This window comes from Rhinoraja longicauda, chromosome 19, assembly GCF_053455715.1.
Source record: "Rhinoraja longicauda isolate Sanriku21f chromosome 19, sRhiLon1.1, whole genome shotgun sequence".
In the NCBI taxonomy this organism is placed as follows: domain Eukaryota; kingdom Metazoa; phylum Chordata; class Chondrichthyes; order Rajiformes; family Arhynchobatidae; genus Rhinoraja; species Rhinoraja longicauda.
In genome coordinates this window covers 9,028,420-9,046,358 of record NC_135971.1, presented here as the reverse complement: position 1 = coordinate 9,046,358, position 17,939 = coordinate 9,028,420, and the positions used below count along the sequence as shown (strand labels likewise).

At 47.3% G+C, this 17,939-nt stretch overlaps 2 protein-coding genes across 2 annotated transcripts; both read right to left on the bottom strand.

The window, feature by feature from the left end:
• Nucleotides 1–3,186: 3,186 nt before the first annotated feature.
• On the bottom strand, nucleotides 3,187–10,780 carry LOC144602525 (E3 ubiquitin-protein ligase TRIM39-like). Its single transcript, XM_078415652.1, has 4 exons — nucleotides 10,763–10,780; nucleotides 9,407–9,429; nucleotides 9,205–9,323; nucleotides 3,187–4,176 (listed from the first exon to the last, which is right to left on the bottom strand). Exons 1-4 carry the CDS (start codon nucleotides 10,778–10,780, stop codon nucleotides 3,644–3,646), a joined length of 693 nt encoding a protein of 230 aa, XP_078271778.1. The 3' UTR covers nucleotides 3,187–3,643.
• Nucleotides 10,781–11,586: 806 nt separating this feature from the next.
• On the bottom strand, nucleotides 11,587–16,963 carry LOC144602808 (E3 ubiquitin-protein ligase TRIM21-like). The gene is made up of 2 exons (XM_078415932.1): nucleotides 16,512–16,963; nucleotides 11,587–11,709 (listed from the first exon to the last, which is right to left on the bottom strand). Exons 1-2 carry the CDS (start codon nucleotides 16,920–16,922, stop codon nucleotides 11,587–11,589), a joined length of 534 nt encoding a protein of 177 aa, XP_078272058.1. The 5' UTR covers nucleotides 16,923–16,963.
• Nucleotides 16,964–17,939: the final 976 nt, after the last annotated feature.

The window sequence follows — 17,939 nt, the reverse complement described above, 5'->3', positions numbered from 1 at the left end:
AATAATCTCTGTTGGAACTGATTATACATGAGTGCTGATAATATAGATATTGAGCTCAACCGTGAGGCTTGGATCAATAACTTTCCGAAGTGTAAAAATATCGACCAGGCCGACAGCCATTTGGGCAAGTCATTACAAAACAGCTGATGCCAGGAAAGCTGACTATTATGCAGTATATTTTCAGGCGGGGCAGGCAGAGAGAAAATAAAACTAATTAGTCGAATTTACAATGGGCAACAGGATATAATTCTGGGGTAAAATAGGTGGAAGAAAACAATGGAGACAAATGATTATATAGTATTGGAAAACTGAGGCTTCTGACAAAAGGCAGTGCAGTGGAGCATCTGGTAGAGCTGTTGCCTCACAATGCCAATGAACCAGGTTTGATTCTGACCTTGGGTACTGTCTGAGTGCAGTTTGCACTGTCCCCTGTGCCCATATGGGTTTCCTCCGGGTATTCCAGTTTTCTCCCATATCCCAAGTCATGCCATAGGTTAATTGGACTCTGTAAAATTGCCGATTGTTTAGAGAATGGATGAGGACATCAGATAACATAGAACTAGTGGTCGACGGATGGCATGGACTTGGTAGGCCGAAGGACCTGTTTCCACACTGAATCTCTAAACTAAACTCAATTAGTGCGATAAAATAAATCTCTCTGTGGTTGTTGAACGGCAACAAAACCATGCTCTCCCACGGCAATGTGATGTGAGGAAAATCACGTGGCTCAGTACCACGGATTGAATGTTACCTGGTTCCCCCACCTGTAAGCCAAGAAACACACTCACTTCCAAGTTAAATTAATGATAAATATGGGCCTTCAAGCATCTCCAGCCATTATTGTGGTTGGTAAACTCCAGAGGACATGTTTGAACATATCCCTTTTAAATACAATGCCAGCCCGCATGGCTTAGTTTACATGACATCAAATCTTTCTCTCATGATCATTACCATATAACCCTGGAAATATTCAGACTGACACATTTTTGGGTTGAAAAATAATTAAGTGAAATTCATTTAAAAACTGAGTTCAAACCATTTTTCAAAATTATACATACATCCAGTGTAGAAAGGTCTGTTATTTTATTTTAAACCGAAGGGTCTGTTTCCATGCTGAAACTCTAAAATAAAAGAAAATGAATAAAGAATGAACAGAAATATATATAATGGTTGCAATTAGACTGCTTGTGCTTTTTGTATTGCATCACTGCCTGGTACATTTTATTTTTCTGCAAAGAAACAGCATGCGATCTGCTGTCTGAAATTAAACAAAATGTGATCCAAAGATGTGAGTCATAATGTGAAAGTTCTGAGGAAAGAAGAAGGACTTTTCAATCTGTATTTGATAATCCGAGTTCTTTACCTTCAGCCTGAATAACATGCGTATACTGGATGAGTACAACAGATTTATTCCACAGTGGGATTCTTCCCGTGAGGATCTCCAGATACAATGCTAGTGTCTGAAAAGATCTCAACTGGGGAGAGGGAAAGAACAACTTTTCCACGATTGTTTACTTTTTATACAGAAAGGAAAAAGGGGCGTAACAGATAAAATCAAGGACCAATTACAATTCTAATACAATTCCCATGGTTACAGTGAAAACAAAACCATTAATACAAGTCACATACTTTTGGGGAAACACATCAATTTACCTAGAGTGGATTCAAAACTTTTCCTACTTTCACACGCACCCATATAAGGAGTTGTTAATGAGAAAGAAACATTTCATCTACTATATAGGAGCAATCTCGCAGCTGCATGACCTTGCTTCTAACTGTTTTAGTACACAAGCTAACACTATCAGGCAATGGAGTACTTTAAGAACAAAGAACCCCTATACTCCTCTGTCTACTCCCTATCACTCGCAAAGGGACAAACACATTCCATTCCCAATGATAACATTTCTGCCACAAGCATCCATCTTACTGCTTTCTACTGAAAATAAGCATTCATTTTATATTAGCTAAAACAACAACAAAATAAACCATCTTCGACCATCTACAACAAAATATCAATATCTCTAATTAACTATATCAGCTAATAGCATAGATTCTCATTTTGATCAGCTTTATCATTAATGGGTTCCACCCACGGCATAGTGCATGTGGGCTATTGTTGCCTGACGACAACAGTAATCCAGCTGTGACCTTGGGAAGCATCCCCAGACAATAGCACATCACGCAGTGCATTTAACATTACATCACCACAGTTAGTTACACCATCCCAGCATTCACACAACTTGTCCGCCCTGCAGCGCCTTCACGAGTTGGCAAGCTCGCACCCGTGCCGACGTCCCGCCACGGGGCATTCCGCCCGCACGGGCTATCGGCCCTCCGGGTTTGCCCCTATGCTTTCCAGCGCCGTGACGCCCACCAGGCGCCGCTCCAGAGGCCGTATGAGGTACCTGGTGCTGGAGCACGGGCAGACAACCTTTGTGCTGGGCATGGGGGGGGGGGGGGGGGGGGGTGGGGTCGTGTCGACTGACCGCGTAAAGCGGGCACATTTGGACATTGACCAGCCTGGGCTGGTTGCCCAGCCTCGGCCGCGAGGTCGCCCCCCCCTTCGCGGCTCCCTCAACCTGTGCCTCCGCCGGCCGACATCCGTACGCGGTCCGGTCGGGTTGTGCGCCCGCCGGTGCGTTTCGTGCCTCCTGTTCTGTGGGGGGGGGGGGGGCTCCCAGGGGTCGGGCCATATCACTATCGAACACCTCGGTACGGGAACGGACCAGTCCGGGAGCGGCCCTTAGCGACAGGGATAAAGGCCAGGGGGTTTAGGCGCGATCGTTCCCTTGCAGACCCGACTGGACAAGAGAACAACAGCTAATAAAGTCCCTCCCGAAACACCTGGCTCCTCGCCCTCATTTCAGGCTTATCGACGCGCCACAACTTCAAATATTTTCTGTACCTTCCCATTCCCAGCGTTCATCTTTATTCTTCTCACTCCATGTAATTTCTCGCTCCGTTCGTCCTTCCTATTTACACCTCGAATGTATCGCAAAATGCTGGAGTAACTCAGCAGGTCAGGCAGCATCTCAGGAGAGAAGCAATGGGTGACGTTTCGGGTCGAGACCCCTCATCAGACTGAAGAAGGGTCTCGACCCGAAACGTCACCCATTCCTTCTCTCCTGAGATGCTGCCTGACCTGCTGAGTTACTCCAGCATTTTGTGATACCTTCGATTTGTCCCAGCATCTGCAGTTATTTTCCTATTTACACCTGGTCAGTCGGACCTATACCGCCCTCACCCGGATAAAATCAGCGCCACTTCATTATACCACAGACGGGCACTAGAATCAGGGGGAGCCCGGAGCTCAGGATCCGCCGCCCGTGGCCGCTGCCGAACCCGCGGGAAGGGCGATTGTTTCAATCTTTATATTTTCACAAAAGTAATTTCTGTTCCGTTGCCTGACGCGGTGAACGCGTTAAAATGAACGGATCGACAGCTCTGATTTCTGTAGCAGTTTATTTCTCTCTTCGCACATTTACATTCCCCCTGGTTTTATTTCCGCGCTCACTGGGGGTTTTTACGACGCGGAATTTGGGGATTAAATGGGAGCCGTTCAGCGCCGACCTGTTGTCCACCGGGTTTCTGCCCCACAGCCCCTGAGCCCCGCTCCTGACGCCGGTCCCGGAACCCGACCCTTTTACACACCCGGAGCGGAACCGGAGCAGATTCTCAGGCACTGGTTTCCAACCCACGTCCAGAAAAAAGGATACAGTTTCTCCGTGAATTTATTTCCAGTGAAGGTGTGGAGATGGGACTTGGCGTCCGCGTCGTAAAATGAAACTGTCCCGGACTCGTAACTGAGATAAACTCCCACCCTCCCGGGGATGGGCTGGACGGGGAGACGGGATGGAGGGGAGGTGCCTACGTTAACATCGTTACCATCTCGCCTGATGCTCCAGACTCCAGTCTCTGGGGTCAGGACGCCCACACCCTTCCTGTCTACAGACTCTGCGGCGACTCCTAGACTACAGCCCTGATTTGACCCGATCCCCACCTCCCAGTAATATCTCCCCGATGTGAATCCTTCCGATCCCAGGACGCACATATTTTGCATAAACCTCTTCCCGGTGTCAGGGAGATTTCGCCTGCCCCCGTCATATTGCATGCTCTTGCGATCATCAGACACTTGGAGCTGCCGATGCGCTGTTTCCACATCCAGGGCGACGGAGACTGGAGAGAGAAGCAGAGAATCAGAGAGTCCCCGGGGGTCGGGGGGAGACTCGACCTCGGGCACAAACGGTCGGGCAACTGAAAGATTGCGCGGGGTTTTAACGTCGAGGGGAGAAGAAAGCCCTTTTCCGACGTGGTGGAGTTGTATTTGTGCAGAGGTGAGAGAAGACGATGGAGACAGCGAGATGTGGTGATGCCGTCAGTGCAACAGAGCCCCGTTCTTGTTCCTCTGAAACATTCTAAATGGAATTTTAAATGGAGGTGGCGGGGTATGGACTTAAGCAAGAGGGGCTTCTTGGAGAAGAACAGCTGCCTTAAATTTAGTTGCGTCTGGTTGAGTGACTACTGTAGGGTGAAGACTATTCCATGCTTTAATTGTGCGAGGGAAGAATGAATTGCTACACTCATCTGTCTTGGTAGTTGGTATCTCAAATTGAAGAAAGCCAATGGAATGTTGGCCTTCATAACAAGGGGAGTTAAGTATAGGAGCAAAGAGGTCCTCCTGCAGTTGTACAGGGCCATCATGAGACCGCACCTGGAATACTGTGTGCAGTTTTGGTCTCCAAATTTGAGGAAGGATATTCTTGCTATTGAGGGCATGCAGCGTAGGTTTACTAGGTTAATTCCCGGAATGGCGAGACTGTCCAATGTTGAAAGACTGGAGCGACTAGGCTTGTATACACTGGACTTTAGAAGGATGAGAGGGGATCGTATCGAAACATATATGATTATTAAGGGGTTGGACACGTTAGAGGCAGGAAACATGTTCCCAATGTTGGGGGAGTCCAGAAACAGGGGCCACAGTTTAAGAATAAGGGGTAGGCCATTTAGAACGGAGATGAGGAAAAACTTTTTCAGTCATAGAGATGTAAATCTGTGGAATTCTCAGCCTCAGAAGGCAGTGGAGGCCAATTCTCTGAATGCATTCAAGAGAGAGCTAGATAGAGCTCTTAAGGATAGAGGAGTCAGGGGTGATGTGGAGAAGGCAGGAACGGGGTACTGATTGAGAATGATCAGTCATGATCACATTGAATGATGGTGCTGGCTCGAAGGGCCGAAAGGCCTACTCCTGCACCTATTGTCTATTGCCTATTGAATCGAATGCCCTCGTCTACTCCTGATGGGTTTGTGTTTGGTGTAGATGTGGTCATCTATGTCGAGCTGACCATTTAACATTTCGTTAAAACAGGTCAAACAATGGGCTTTACGTCTGCCTTGGAGAGTGTTCCCCCCCCAATGAATTTAGAAGTTCGGTAACATTCGCTTCTCTCTCATAGGTATTTGTAACAAAACGAGCTGCCTGTACCTTTGGACACGTTCGATGGAAGAAATGTTTTTATTTGTGTATGGGTCCCATGCTATTCACGTTGTTCCCTTTATCACGCATCTGTTCACTAGTGCTGCTCGATTGTAATCGTGTATTGTCTTTCTGCCGACTGGTTGGCACGCAACATAGGCTTTTCATTGTACCTCGGTGAGCCCGGTGATGGGGGACAATGAGCCGTGTTCGGATGAAGCGGAGGGAACTGAGCGGGATAGAAAGACGAGGAGGAGGAGTTTCGGGATTGCGGGAAGGAGAATCGGGGATGGGAATGATGGACTGCTTTGACTACAAATTGGCATCAAGAACTCCAACAACATCAAACCAGCATTCAGATAGAGCGGATGTGGAATGGATGTTTACCTAGCAGGACAGTCTGGGATTAGAGCCGAAAACTTCGGAATAAAAGGACAAACTTTTCTAATGTCTTCAGTCACAGGGTGGCGAATCTGTGGAATTCATGGAAGCAAAAAGCTGTGGAGGCCAAATCGATGGATATTTTTAAGGCAGAGAATGACAAAGTCTTGATTAGTAACGTTGCCCTGATAAGGCGTGGAAAAAGGACCTTCGGCTCAACTTGCCCATAGCATCCGCCATGTCCCAGCTACACCAGTCCCACCTGCCTGCGTTTGGCCCATATCCTTCCAAACCTGTCCTAACCATCTACCTGTCTAACTTTCTTGAACGTTGGGATAGTCTCTGCCCCAACTACCTGCTCTGGCAACCCGTTCCATACACCCACCAATCTTTGTTAGGGCTCAATAGACAATAGACAATAGGTGCAGGAGTAGGCCATTCGGCCCTTCGAGCCAGCACCGTCATTGAATGTGATCATGGCTGATCATTCTCAATCAGTACCCCGTTCCTGCCTTCTCCCCATACCCCCTGACTCTGCTATCCTTAAGAGCTCTATCTAGCTCTCTCTTGAATGCATTCAGAGAATTGGCCTCCACTGCCTTCTGAGGCAGGGAATTCCACAGATTCACAACTCTCTGACTGAAAAGGTTTTTCCTCATCTCCGTTCTAAATGACCTACCCCTTATTCTTAAACTGTGGCCCCTGGTTCTGGACTCCCCCAACATTGGGAACATGTTTCCTGCCTCTATTGTGTCCAACCCCTTAATAATATTAAACGTTTCGATAAGATTCCCTCTCATCCTTCTAAATTCCAGTGTATACAAGCCTAGTCGCTCCAGTCTTTCAACATATGACAGTCCCGCCATTCCGGGAATTAACCTAGTAAACCTACGCTGCATGCCCTCAATAGCAAGAACATCTATCCTCAAATTTGGAGACCAAAACTGCACACAATACTCCAGGTGCGGTCTCACTAGGGCCCTGTACAACTGCAGAAGGACCTCCTAGCTCCTATAATCTACTCCTCTTGTTATGAAGGCCAACATTCCATTGGCTTTCTTCACTGCCTGCTCTACCTGCATGCTTCCTTTCAGTGACTGATGCACTAGGACAAACAGATATTGTTGGACGTCCCCTTTTCCTAACTCAGATTCCTATTAAGTCCTTCCCCCCTCATCTTAACCCTATGTCCTCTGGTCGCCGATTCACTCAATTTGTCTGTTGTTAGACATGTTTCAAAAATGCAGTCAACGCTGCCGCAATCTCTTCGCTTGCCTCGCCCAATATCCTGGAATATGTTGCAACAGACATGGCGAAATACCTCTTGGGCATCTTACAACTCAGCGGTATGAATATTAATCTCAATAACTTCAAGTAACCCTTGCGTAGGAAGGAACTGCAGATGCTGGTTTAAACCGAAGATAGACAGAAAATATTGGATTAGCTCAGCGGGACAGGCGGCCTCTCTGGATAGAAGAAATGGGTGAGGATTCGGGTCGAGACCCTTCTTCAGACTGAAGTCAGGGGAGAGGGAGATACAGATATAAGGTTGTGTAAGGTGTGAAAACGAGACAAAGGGGTTGGAGATCAAGGAATATGTGGAATCAAAGCAAACAGAGTCAAAATGTAATCGGAGACAGTCAGACTGGTTGGAGAACTGGGAAGGGGGAGGGTTCGAGAGAGAGGGAATGCAAGGGTTACTTGAATTTAGCGAAGTCAATATTCATACCGCTGGGGTGAAAGCTGCCCAAGCGAAATAGGAAGTGCTGTTCCTCCAAACCCTCACTCTGACAGTGGAGGAGGCCCAGGACAGAAAGGTCAGAGTAGGAATGGGAGGGGGAGCTAAAGTGTTTAGCAACTGGGAGATCAGGTAGGCTGAGGCGGACTGAAGAAGGGTCTCGACCCGAAACGTCAGACATTCCTTCTGTCCAGTGATGCTGCCTGTCCCGCTGAGTTACTCCAGCATTGTGTGTATATCTTCGGTTTAAAGCAGCATCTGTAGTTCCTTCCTCCACATCAGTTCAGATATTGAACCTTTGTTACCACCGTACTCTATCCGTACTCTATTGCCTCGTCAGTCTAGGATAATCTCTCTCAGTGCAGTTGCGACATTTTCTATCATCAGTGGCACAGTTCTTTAACATCCTTCCCTATCACATCGGAAACACCTGGATCCTGATTCGTTGAGCTATCTGTCCTTCGCCTCTTATCAACAATGTCTTTGCAATGCCTTCAACATCAGAGATCCCTTTAGTAATCGTGACCATACATTCACCCGCTTCACTGCATTGAAATCAGTAGCTTTTAGCACATCAACCCCATTCATGAAACCGGCCTTGCGTGTCCGTACTTTCAAATGCATTTGATCCACTCTCCACATTGTCCTCAATCTCCCCCTTGCTGACCTACAAGGTTCCTTGGCGAGTAGGGCTGAAGACAATTCGAAAGTGTGTTATACATACGTTGAATCAAGAGGGTATCAATGGAGAGAGGGTAACAGCTGTTGGACAAAGGAAGTAATTCGTGTCTGAAGTGCCTCACCAGTCCGGTATTAAAGGTATCACAAAATGCTGGAGTAACTCACCGGGTCAGGCAGCATCTCTGGAGAGAAGGAATGGGTGATGTTTCGGGTCGAAACCCTTCTTCAGACTAATGATTCCTTACCCCTGCAACCGCAGGAGATGCAACACCTGTCTCTTTACCTCCCCCCTCAACTCCATCCAAGGACACAAACAGTTTTTCCAGGTGAGACAGAGGTTCACCTGCACCTCCTCCAATCTCATCTATTGTATCCGCTGCTCTAGATGTCAACTTCTTTACATCGGCGAAACCAAACGCAAGCTCGGCAATCGTTTCGCTCAACACCTTCGCTCAGTCCGCCATAACCAACCTGATCTCCTGGTGGCTGAGCACATCAACACCCCCTTCCACTCCCAGTCTGACCTTTCTGTCATGGGCCTCCTCCAGTGCCATAGTGAGGCCCACCGGAAATTGGAGGAACAGCACCTCATATTTCGCGTGGGCAGCTTGCAGCCCAGCGGTATGAACATTGACTTCTCCAACTTTAGACAGTTCCTCTGTCCCTCTCTTCCCCTCCCCCTTCCCAGTTCTCCCTCTATCTTCCTGTCTCCAACTTTATCCTTCCTTTGTCCCGCCCCCCCTGACATCATGTCTGAAGATGGGTCTTGACCCGAAACGTCACCCATTCCTTCTCTCCTGAGATGCTGCCTGACACGCTGAGTTACTCCTGCATTTTGTGAATAAATACCTTCGATTCCGGTAGTAAATAGACCCTTTACATATAACTGATACTTCAATATCTCCAATGGGGTTTTTTTTTTAGGTATTACCTCTTGTAATGCCATCGGGCACTTCCGTGAACACCGTGTTCAACAAAAATGGGTGATCGAACTTTTCAACGGCCAGGGCACCCTCTGCTACTGACAGCGTCAGGGCTTCATCACTCACCCTGCATTAATTAAACAACTAGTTAGAAGACCAACGTCCAACGTTTCCTGAGTTATATTCCAAAAACAACACAGCGAGCCTCACCTCCTCTTCCGAAGAGTTTCCTCCTGAAATACATAACAACAGAAAGACCAGTTAATTTCCACATCGTGACAGCAGGAAGTTCAGCCAAATTGTTACAATTTGCCAACAGATCCTGGCTTCCACTGCTGGTGTAGCTTCTCGACCCAGAACATCTACCAACCTTTACCCCCACCTCTTTGTATTCACTGGAGTTTAGAAGAATGAGAGGGGATCTTATAGAAACATGTAAAATTATAAAAGGACTGGACAAGCTAGATGCAGGAAAAATGTTCCCAATGTTGGGCGAGTCCAGAACCAGGGGCCACAGTCTCAGAATAAAGGGGAGGCCATTTAATACTGAGGTGAGAAGAAACTTTTTCACCCAGAGAGTTGTGAATTTGTGGAATTCTCTGTTTTTGCGGTTGCAGCTCCTAGACTATGGAACAGCATCCCTCTCCCCATCAGAACTGCCCCCTCCATCGACTCCTTTAAGTCCAGGCTCAAAACCTATTTCCACTCCCTAGCGTTTGAGGCCCTCTGAGGGGGCGCTGTGAACTGTTTATGTATGTGCTGCTATGTTTGTGTGCCATTGTATGTTCGTTTCTTAGTACCTCAACTGATGTGCGGCACTTTGGTCAATGTGGGTTGTTTTTAAATGTGCTATACAAATAAAATTGAATTGACTTGACTTGACTTGATCGAGGGCAGTGGAAGCCAAATCACTGGATGCATTTAAGAGAGAGTTTGATAGAGCTCTGGGAGCTAGTGGAATCAAGGGATATGGGGAGAAGGTAGGCACGGGTTATTGATTGTGGACAATCAGCCATGATCACAATGAATGGCGGTGCTGGCTCGAAAGGCTGAATGGCCTCCTCCTGCACCTATTTTCCATGTTTCTATGCTTGCAAAAGTTATTTCGCCAGCTTGTGAGGAGATATTACGTGAGTCTGCGTGAGAATTAGGCCCAGTTAACATGGAAAGATATTACTAGCTCAGTGTCATAACTGCTGATCCAGAGTAGAGTGCAGCTGTGCTTGTGTAAGGAAAGCAGTAACTATGGCCCTGGAACAAATGCACCATTTATTCAGAGACACAAGACATGGCGGATTCGGGAGCAGGCATGTACCGATGATGCTTCGGTACCGGAGCCTTCTTGTGTCTTGTGGAGTAGAGGGGGTAGAGCTGGAAAAGAGGGGAAAGGAGAAGGACTCAGGGCAAGTATTGGCAATTGACAGGTGGATTCGGCCGAGGAAGGACGTTGATGAGATGGGCGGAGATATCCACCGCCGATGGAGATAGGGACAAAGATGGCCTCAGGATTGGAATATGTTCAGGATGAAAGATGGTGAATGGAACAAAATGCTTGTCAAAATGTACCGTTGGAATCACTCCCATTCTTGACTGAAATGGCACAGAGGCTTAGGGTGGGTAATGACTGTGTCAAAGGAACATTGAAAATATGGTCAGAAGTACAAAAGAAATTAAAACTGTCGAATTCCATTCGTACGGCCACTAAAATAGTGATAAACCCAGATTTTTTACCTTCTACTATGGACTCAGGGTATAACAATTGGTCAAACAAGGGGTTAATATATATCGCACAAGTGTTTAATGGACAGATCACGAAGTCATTCGAACAACTTGCACAGGAATTTAATCTACCAGCTCATGACTTTTTATAAATTCCTACAACTACGACATTACCTTCAGAAACATAAGGAATGGGAGAATATTTGTAAAAAAACATCCTAATTAGAGGAACTGTTAAGTATAAGAAAATAACTGCAGATGCCGGTACAAATCGAAGGTATTTATTCACAAAATGCTGGAGTAACTCAGCAGGTCTGAAGAAGGGTCTCGACCCGAAACTTACTCTAAACCAAACTGAAAATGTAACCCCTTACCTTCAGAAACATCAAACTGTCCGTTAGGTTCAGCTGATCCTGTAGCTTCAAGCATTTCTCTGGCATAGAGTTTATCTCCTCTTGAATCGCTCGGAGATTCTTTTCCATTGGATTTAGAACGCTGTTCTCTTCTTCCAGAAGATCCTTGAGAAAGAGCAGCTCTTTCTCATTGAGAATCTGGCGCAGTTCAGCAAATACCGATGTGATGTAGGTCACCAGGTTCTGATACTGTTCCTGTCAAATGAAAGGTGAAGGTCAATATTATCGAGCCTGGAATCTAAGACAAATAGCACAAGATCAGTGAAGGGAAACTGGAAACCTTACCTGGACTCCAGAAATCTTCTCTTTCTGTTGCTGCTCCATTTCCTCCATCGCCGATTTATTTTTTGTGAGAGTTTCCAAAGATGTTTTAATCTTCTCCTGGGATTGAGGTTCAGATTCAGTGAGTAAAAGAATTAGACCAGACGGAACCAATGGACTGCAGACACGGAACTGTACATGAATATTTACAAAAAGACACAGACTGCTGGGGAACATGGCGCATCAGGAAGCGTATCGGTGGAGAGCCGTAGGTGACATTTTGGGTCAGAATCTTTCTTTGGACTGATTGGAGTAGGTGGGAAAGATGGGCCAGGAATACATCTGCCAGGTGATAGGTGGATACAAGTGAAGGGGGGGGAGGGGAGGGGTAGGGGTTTGGCAGCAGGTTGGTCAAAGGCCATACATGAAAAGACAAAAATAAGGGAAGGAAGGAGTAAGGAAACAAGAGGTGCGAATTGTAAAGCCAGAGGAAAGAATATAGATGGGGAGGGGTTGGGGATGGGAAGGAGGAAATGGTTGCACTGCCAGGTGTGGCATCTATATATTAAAACCCTCGTTTGTTTGTTTGTTTGTTCCTGAACTACAGCCAAAGCGGAACACGATAGCACGACAGTTTTAGGCCCATCTTACTCAACGTCGTCCCTTTGGTGCTAATGGAAGAAGTTTCATTGAAATCGGTGTTATATTTTTAAAGTTATTCACATTTTAAAGTTTAAATCTATCTCCGAGGGAGGGAGGGGGGTGGAGGGAGGGAGGGAGGGTAAGGGGGTTGAGAGGGATGCAGTGGGGGAGGGGAAGGGGAGGGGGAAAGGGAGGAGGGGGTGGGGTGGGGGTTGTGAGCTGGGGCAGGGAGGGGGAGGGGAGGAGGGAGGGAGGGAGGGGAGGCGGGGGGGGGAGGGGGAATAGGGGGATGGGGGAGAGGAGAGGGGAGGGGGAAGGGGGCGAGGGATGGAGGAGAGGGTGCTGCACCAATGCAGGAGAGGTTTGGGCCCAGTAACTTGGTCTAGTAAGGCAAGGCAAGGCAAGTTTATTTATATAGCACATTTCAATAGACAATAGACAATAGACAATAGGTGCAGGAGTAGGCCATTCAGCCCTTCGAGCCAGCACCGCCATTCAATGCGATCATGGCTGATCACTCTCAATCAGTACCCCGTTCCTGCCTTCTCCCCATACCCCCTCACTCCGCTATCCTTAAGAGCTCTATCCAGCTCTCTCTTGAAAGCATCCAACGAACTGACCTCCACTGCCTTCTGAGGCAGAGAATTCCACACCCTCACCACTCTCTGACTGAAAAAGTTCTTCCTCATCTCCGTTCTAAATGGGTTACCCCTTATTCTTAAACTGTGGCTCCTTGTTCTGGACTCCCCCAACATTGGGAACATGTTTCCTGCCTCTAATGTGTCCAATCCCCTAATTATCTTATATATTTCAATAAGATCCCCCCTCATCCTTCTAAATTCCAGTGTATACAAGCCTAATTGCTCCAGCCTTTCAACATATGACAGTCCCGCCATTCCGGGAATTAACCTAGTGAACCTACGCTGCACGCCCTCAATAGCAAAAATATCCTTCCTCAAATTTGGAGACCAAAACTGCACACAGTACTCCAGGTGCGGTCTCATGATGGCCCTGTACAACTGCAGGAGGACCTCTTTGCTCCTAATAATAATCTGCCTTTCTATTCTTACTTCCAAAGTGAATAACCTCACACTTATCTACATTAAACTGCATCTGCCTTGTATCCGCCCACTCACACAACCTGTCCAAGTCACCCTGCAGCCTTATTGCATCTTCCTCACAATTCACACTACCCCCCAGCTTAGTATCATCTGCAAATTGGCTAATGGTACTTTTAATCCCTTGATCTAAGTCATTAATGTATATCGTAAATAGCTGGGGTCCCAGCACCGAACCTTGCGGTACCCCACTGGTCACTGCCTGCAATTCCGAAAGGGACCCATTTATCCCCACTCTTTGCTTTCTGTCTGTCAACCAATTTTCTATCCATGTCAGTACCCTACCCCCAATACCATGTGCTCTAATTTTGCCCACTAATCTCCTGTGTGGGACCTTGTCGAAGGCTTTCTGAAAGTCGAGGTACACCACATCCACTGACTCTCCCCTGTCAATTTTCCTAGTTACATCCTCAAAAAATTCCAGTAGATTTGTCAAGCATGATTTCCCCTTCGTAAATCCATGCTGACTCGGAATGATCCTGTTACTGCTATCCAAATGCTCAGCAATTTCGTCTTTTATAATTGACTCCAGCATCTTCCCCACCACTGATGTCAGACTAACTGGTCTATAATTACCCGTTTTCTCTCTCCGTCCTTTCTTAAAAAGTGGGATAACATTTGCTATCCTCCAATCCACAGGAACTGATCCTGAATCTATAGAACATTGAAAAATGATCTCCAATGCTTCCACTATTTCTAGAGCCACCTCCTTAAGTACCCTGGGATGCAGACCATCAGGCCCTGGGGATTTATCAGCCTTCAGTCCCATCAGTCTACCCAAAACCATTTCCTGCCTAATGTGGATTTCCTTCAGTTCCTCCATCACCCTAGATTCTCCGGCCCCTAGAACATTTGGGAGATTGTGTGTATCTTCCTCAGTGAAGACAGATCCAAAGTAACGGTTTAACTCGTCTGCCATTTCTTTGTTCCCCATAATAAATTCCCCTGCTTCTGTCTTCAAGGGACCCACATTTGCTTTGACTATTTTTTTCCTCTTCACGTACCTAAAAAAACTTTTGCTATCCTCCTTTATATTATTGGCTAGTTTACCCTCGTACCTCATCTTTTCTCCCCGTATTGCCTTTTTAGTTAACTTTTGTTGCTCTTTAAAAGAGCCCCAATCCTCTTTCTTCCCACTCTTCTTTGCTATGTGAAACTTCCTCTCCTTAATTTTTATGCTGTCCTTGACTTCCCTTGTCAGCCACAGGTGTCTCTTACTCCCCTTAGAGTCTTTCCGCCTCTTTGGGATAAATTGATCCTGCAACCTCTGCATTATTCCCAGGAATACCTGCCATTGCTGTTCTACCGTCTTCCCTGCTAGGGCCTCCTTCCAGTCACTTTTGGCCAGCTCCTGCCTCATGCCTCTGTAATCCCCTTTGCTATACTGTAATTCAAAGTGAGCATAAAAATACAGAACAAGGAGAAAAGGTAGGAAAACACAGATAATAAGAGTAATAAGATAAATAAATAAGTTATAAGTAAGATTAATAGAGGAATGATTAATAGAGTAATAGTTGGGAATTAAAGTGTTGTGGGTGGTGTGGGTTTGTTATGTATGGATGTAGTTTGGTTACCTACAAACTGTAAATGTTAATGTTTATGCTGAAGGAATTACACGAGAAATTCCGAGCTTCACAAGCGGAATTTGAGGCGCTATTCCTTCAGTTTGCAATCAAGCAAAACACAAGCCCAGGGCAGAAAAGTCAGCGTAGGAATGCAAAGGAGAGTTGAACTGGTTAGCAACCGGTAGATCCATCGGGGTTTGGCAGGGGTACTCGCGGAACCGGTGGCTCAATCTACCCTCTCGCCTCGCCGGTGTAATGGAGGCCTCGCCGGGAACACGGGATGCAGTGGGTGAGGGTCACAGGTGGTGCACGAAAACCCCTCTCTCTCTCTCTCACTGTCAGGGGTCCCTTGATGGGTGTAAGACAGACAGAAAGCAAAGAGTGGGGATAAATGGGTCCCTTTCAGAATGGCAGGCAGTGACTAGTGGGGTACTGCAAGGCTCAGTGCTGGGACCGCAGCTATTTACAATATACATTAATGACTTGGATGAAGGGATTAAAAGTACCATTAGCAAATTTGCAGATGATACAAAGCTGGGTGGCAGTGTGAACTGTGAGGAAGATGCTATGAGGTTGCAGGGAGACTTGGACAGGTTGTGTGAGTGGGCGGATGCATGGCAGATGCAGTTTAATGTGAATAAGTGTGAGGTTATCCACTTTGGTGGTAAGAATAGGAAGGCAGAGTATTATCTGAATGGTGTCAAGTTAGGAACAGGGGACGTACAACGAGATCTGGGTGTCCTAGTGCGTCAGTCACTGAAAGGAAGCAAGCAGGTACAGCAGGTAGTGAAGAACGCCAATGGAATGTTGGCCTTCATAACAAGAGAAGTTGAGTATAGGAGCAAAGAGGTCCTTCTGCAGTTGTACAGGGCCCTAGTGAGACCGCACCTGGAGTACTGTGTGCAGTTTTGGTCTCCAAATTTGAGGAAGGATATTCTTGCTATTGAGGGCGTGCACCGTAGGTTTAGTAGGTTAATTCCCGGAATGGCGGGACTATCATATGTTGAAAGACTGGAGCGACTAGGCTTGTCTACACTGGAATTTAGAAGGATGAGAGGAGATCTTATCGAACCGTATAAGATTATTAAGGGGTTAGACACGTTAGAGGCAGGAAACATGTTCCCAATGTTGGGGGAGTCCAGAACAAGGGGCCACAGTTTAAGAATAAGGGGTAGGCCATTTAGAACTGAAATGAGGAAAAACTTTTTCAGTCAGAGAGTTGTGAATCTGTGGAATTCTCTGCCTCAGAAGGCAGTGGAGGCAAATTCTCTGAATGCATTCAAGAGAGAGCTGGATAGAGCTCTTAAGGATAGCGGAGTCAGGGGGGATGGGGAGAAGGCAGGAACGGGGTACTGATTGAGAATGATCAGCCATGATCACATTGAATGGCGGTGCTGGCTCGAAGGGCCGAATGGCCTCCTCCTGCACCTATTGTCTGTTGTAAGGGAGAAGGTATAGCCACAGGTGTCTCATGTCTTACTGTAGGTGGGGCGGTTACATGGGGAAGGGGTTGTTCGTGTGCCAAACTGAGTGCAAAACAGCAGTCTCTGCGAAAGGCGGAAATGGAAAATCACCAGATGCTCTTTGTTTTTTTTACCTTGAAGATTTCCACTGCTTCTTTAATCGGCATGAAGAGGTGCTCTCTGTGTTCCCGCGCGTCTCGGCAGATCAGGCAGATTAGTTGTTTGTCTGTTTCGCAAAACAGCTTCAGTTCTTCCTGGTGTTCCTCGCAGTGAAGTTTACTTTGCTTGCTTTCCGTTTTCGGGCTGAGTGTTCGAGCTTTCTCGGTGATACTCACCAGGGCCCGATTCATCCTGAGGCTGCGGTCTGCAAACTCCTCTCTACACTCCGGGCAGGAGTTTCTCCCCTCCCTGTCCCAACTCTGCGTGATGCAGGAGCGGCAGAAGTTGTGCCCGCACTCCAGTGACACCGGATGGGTGAACAAATCCAGGCAGATGGGACAAACCACGTCCTCGGTCCAACACTCGGACTGAGCCATCGAAGCCATTTTCAATTCACACAACGTCCTGGTTCACGCCGAGCCCTGGAGTATCGCGAGTGTTCAAATGTGCGCTGGCAGCAAAGGCTGAACAATACTAATAAACAACACTAAGTCAAGTCATGTTTATTTGTCACATACACATACAAGATGTGCAGTGACATGAAAGTGGCAACGCCTGCGGATTGTACAAAAAAATTACAATTACAGCATAAAAATTAAAATTAATACAGATTTTTTAAATTCTTTGGAGATATAATAGTTAACAGTCCCGATGGCCTGTGGGAAGAAACTCCATCGCATCTGAAGAAGCCTGAAGGGTCTCGACCCGAAACGTCACCCATTCCTTCTCGCCAGAGATCCTGCCCGGCCCGTTGAGTTACTCCAGCATTTTGTGTCCACTAGCATCTCATATTTCGCTTGGGCAGCTTGCAGCCCAGTCGTATAAATATTGATTTCTGTAATTTCCAGTAACTCCAGCATTCCCTCTCTCTCTATCTCCCCCAATCAAGTTGCACTAGCTTCTCGTTTTCACTGAACAAACAGCTAATAATGGCCTGTTTCCTTTATAATCGTTACGTTTTTGCATATCTTTCATTCATTGTTCTTTATCTCTTGGTTGGTGCAGCATGTGGGCGGGGCCCAGAAGCGGTTGGAGCAGCGTGTGGGCGGGGCCCTGGAGCGGTTGGAGAAGCGTGTGGGCGGGGCCCTGGAGCGGTTGGTGCATCGTGTGGGCGGGGCCCTGGAACGGTTGGAGCAGCGTGTGGGCAGGGCCCAGGGGCGGTTGGTGCAGCGTGTGGGCGGGGCCCAGGAGCGATTGGTGCAGCGTGTGGGCGGGGCCCAGGAGCGGTTGGAGAAGCGTGTGGACGGGGTCCAGGAGCGGTTGGAGCAGCGTGTGGGCGGGGCTCAGGAGCGGTTGGAGAAGCGTGTGGGCGGGGCCCAGGAGCGGTTGGAGAAGCGTGTGGGCGGGGCCCTGGAGCGGTTGATGCAGCGTATGGGCGGGGCCCAGGAGCGGTTGGAGATGCG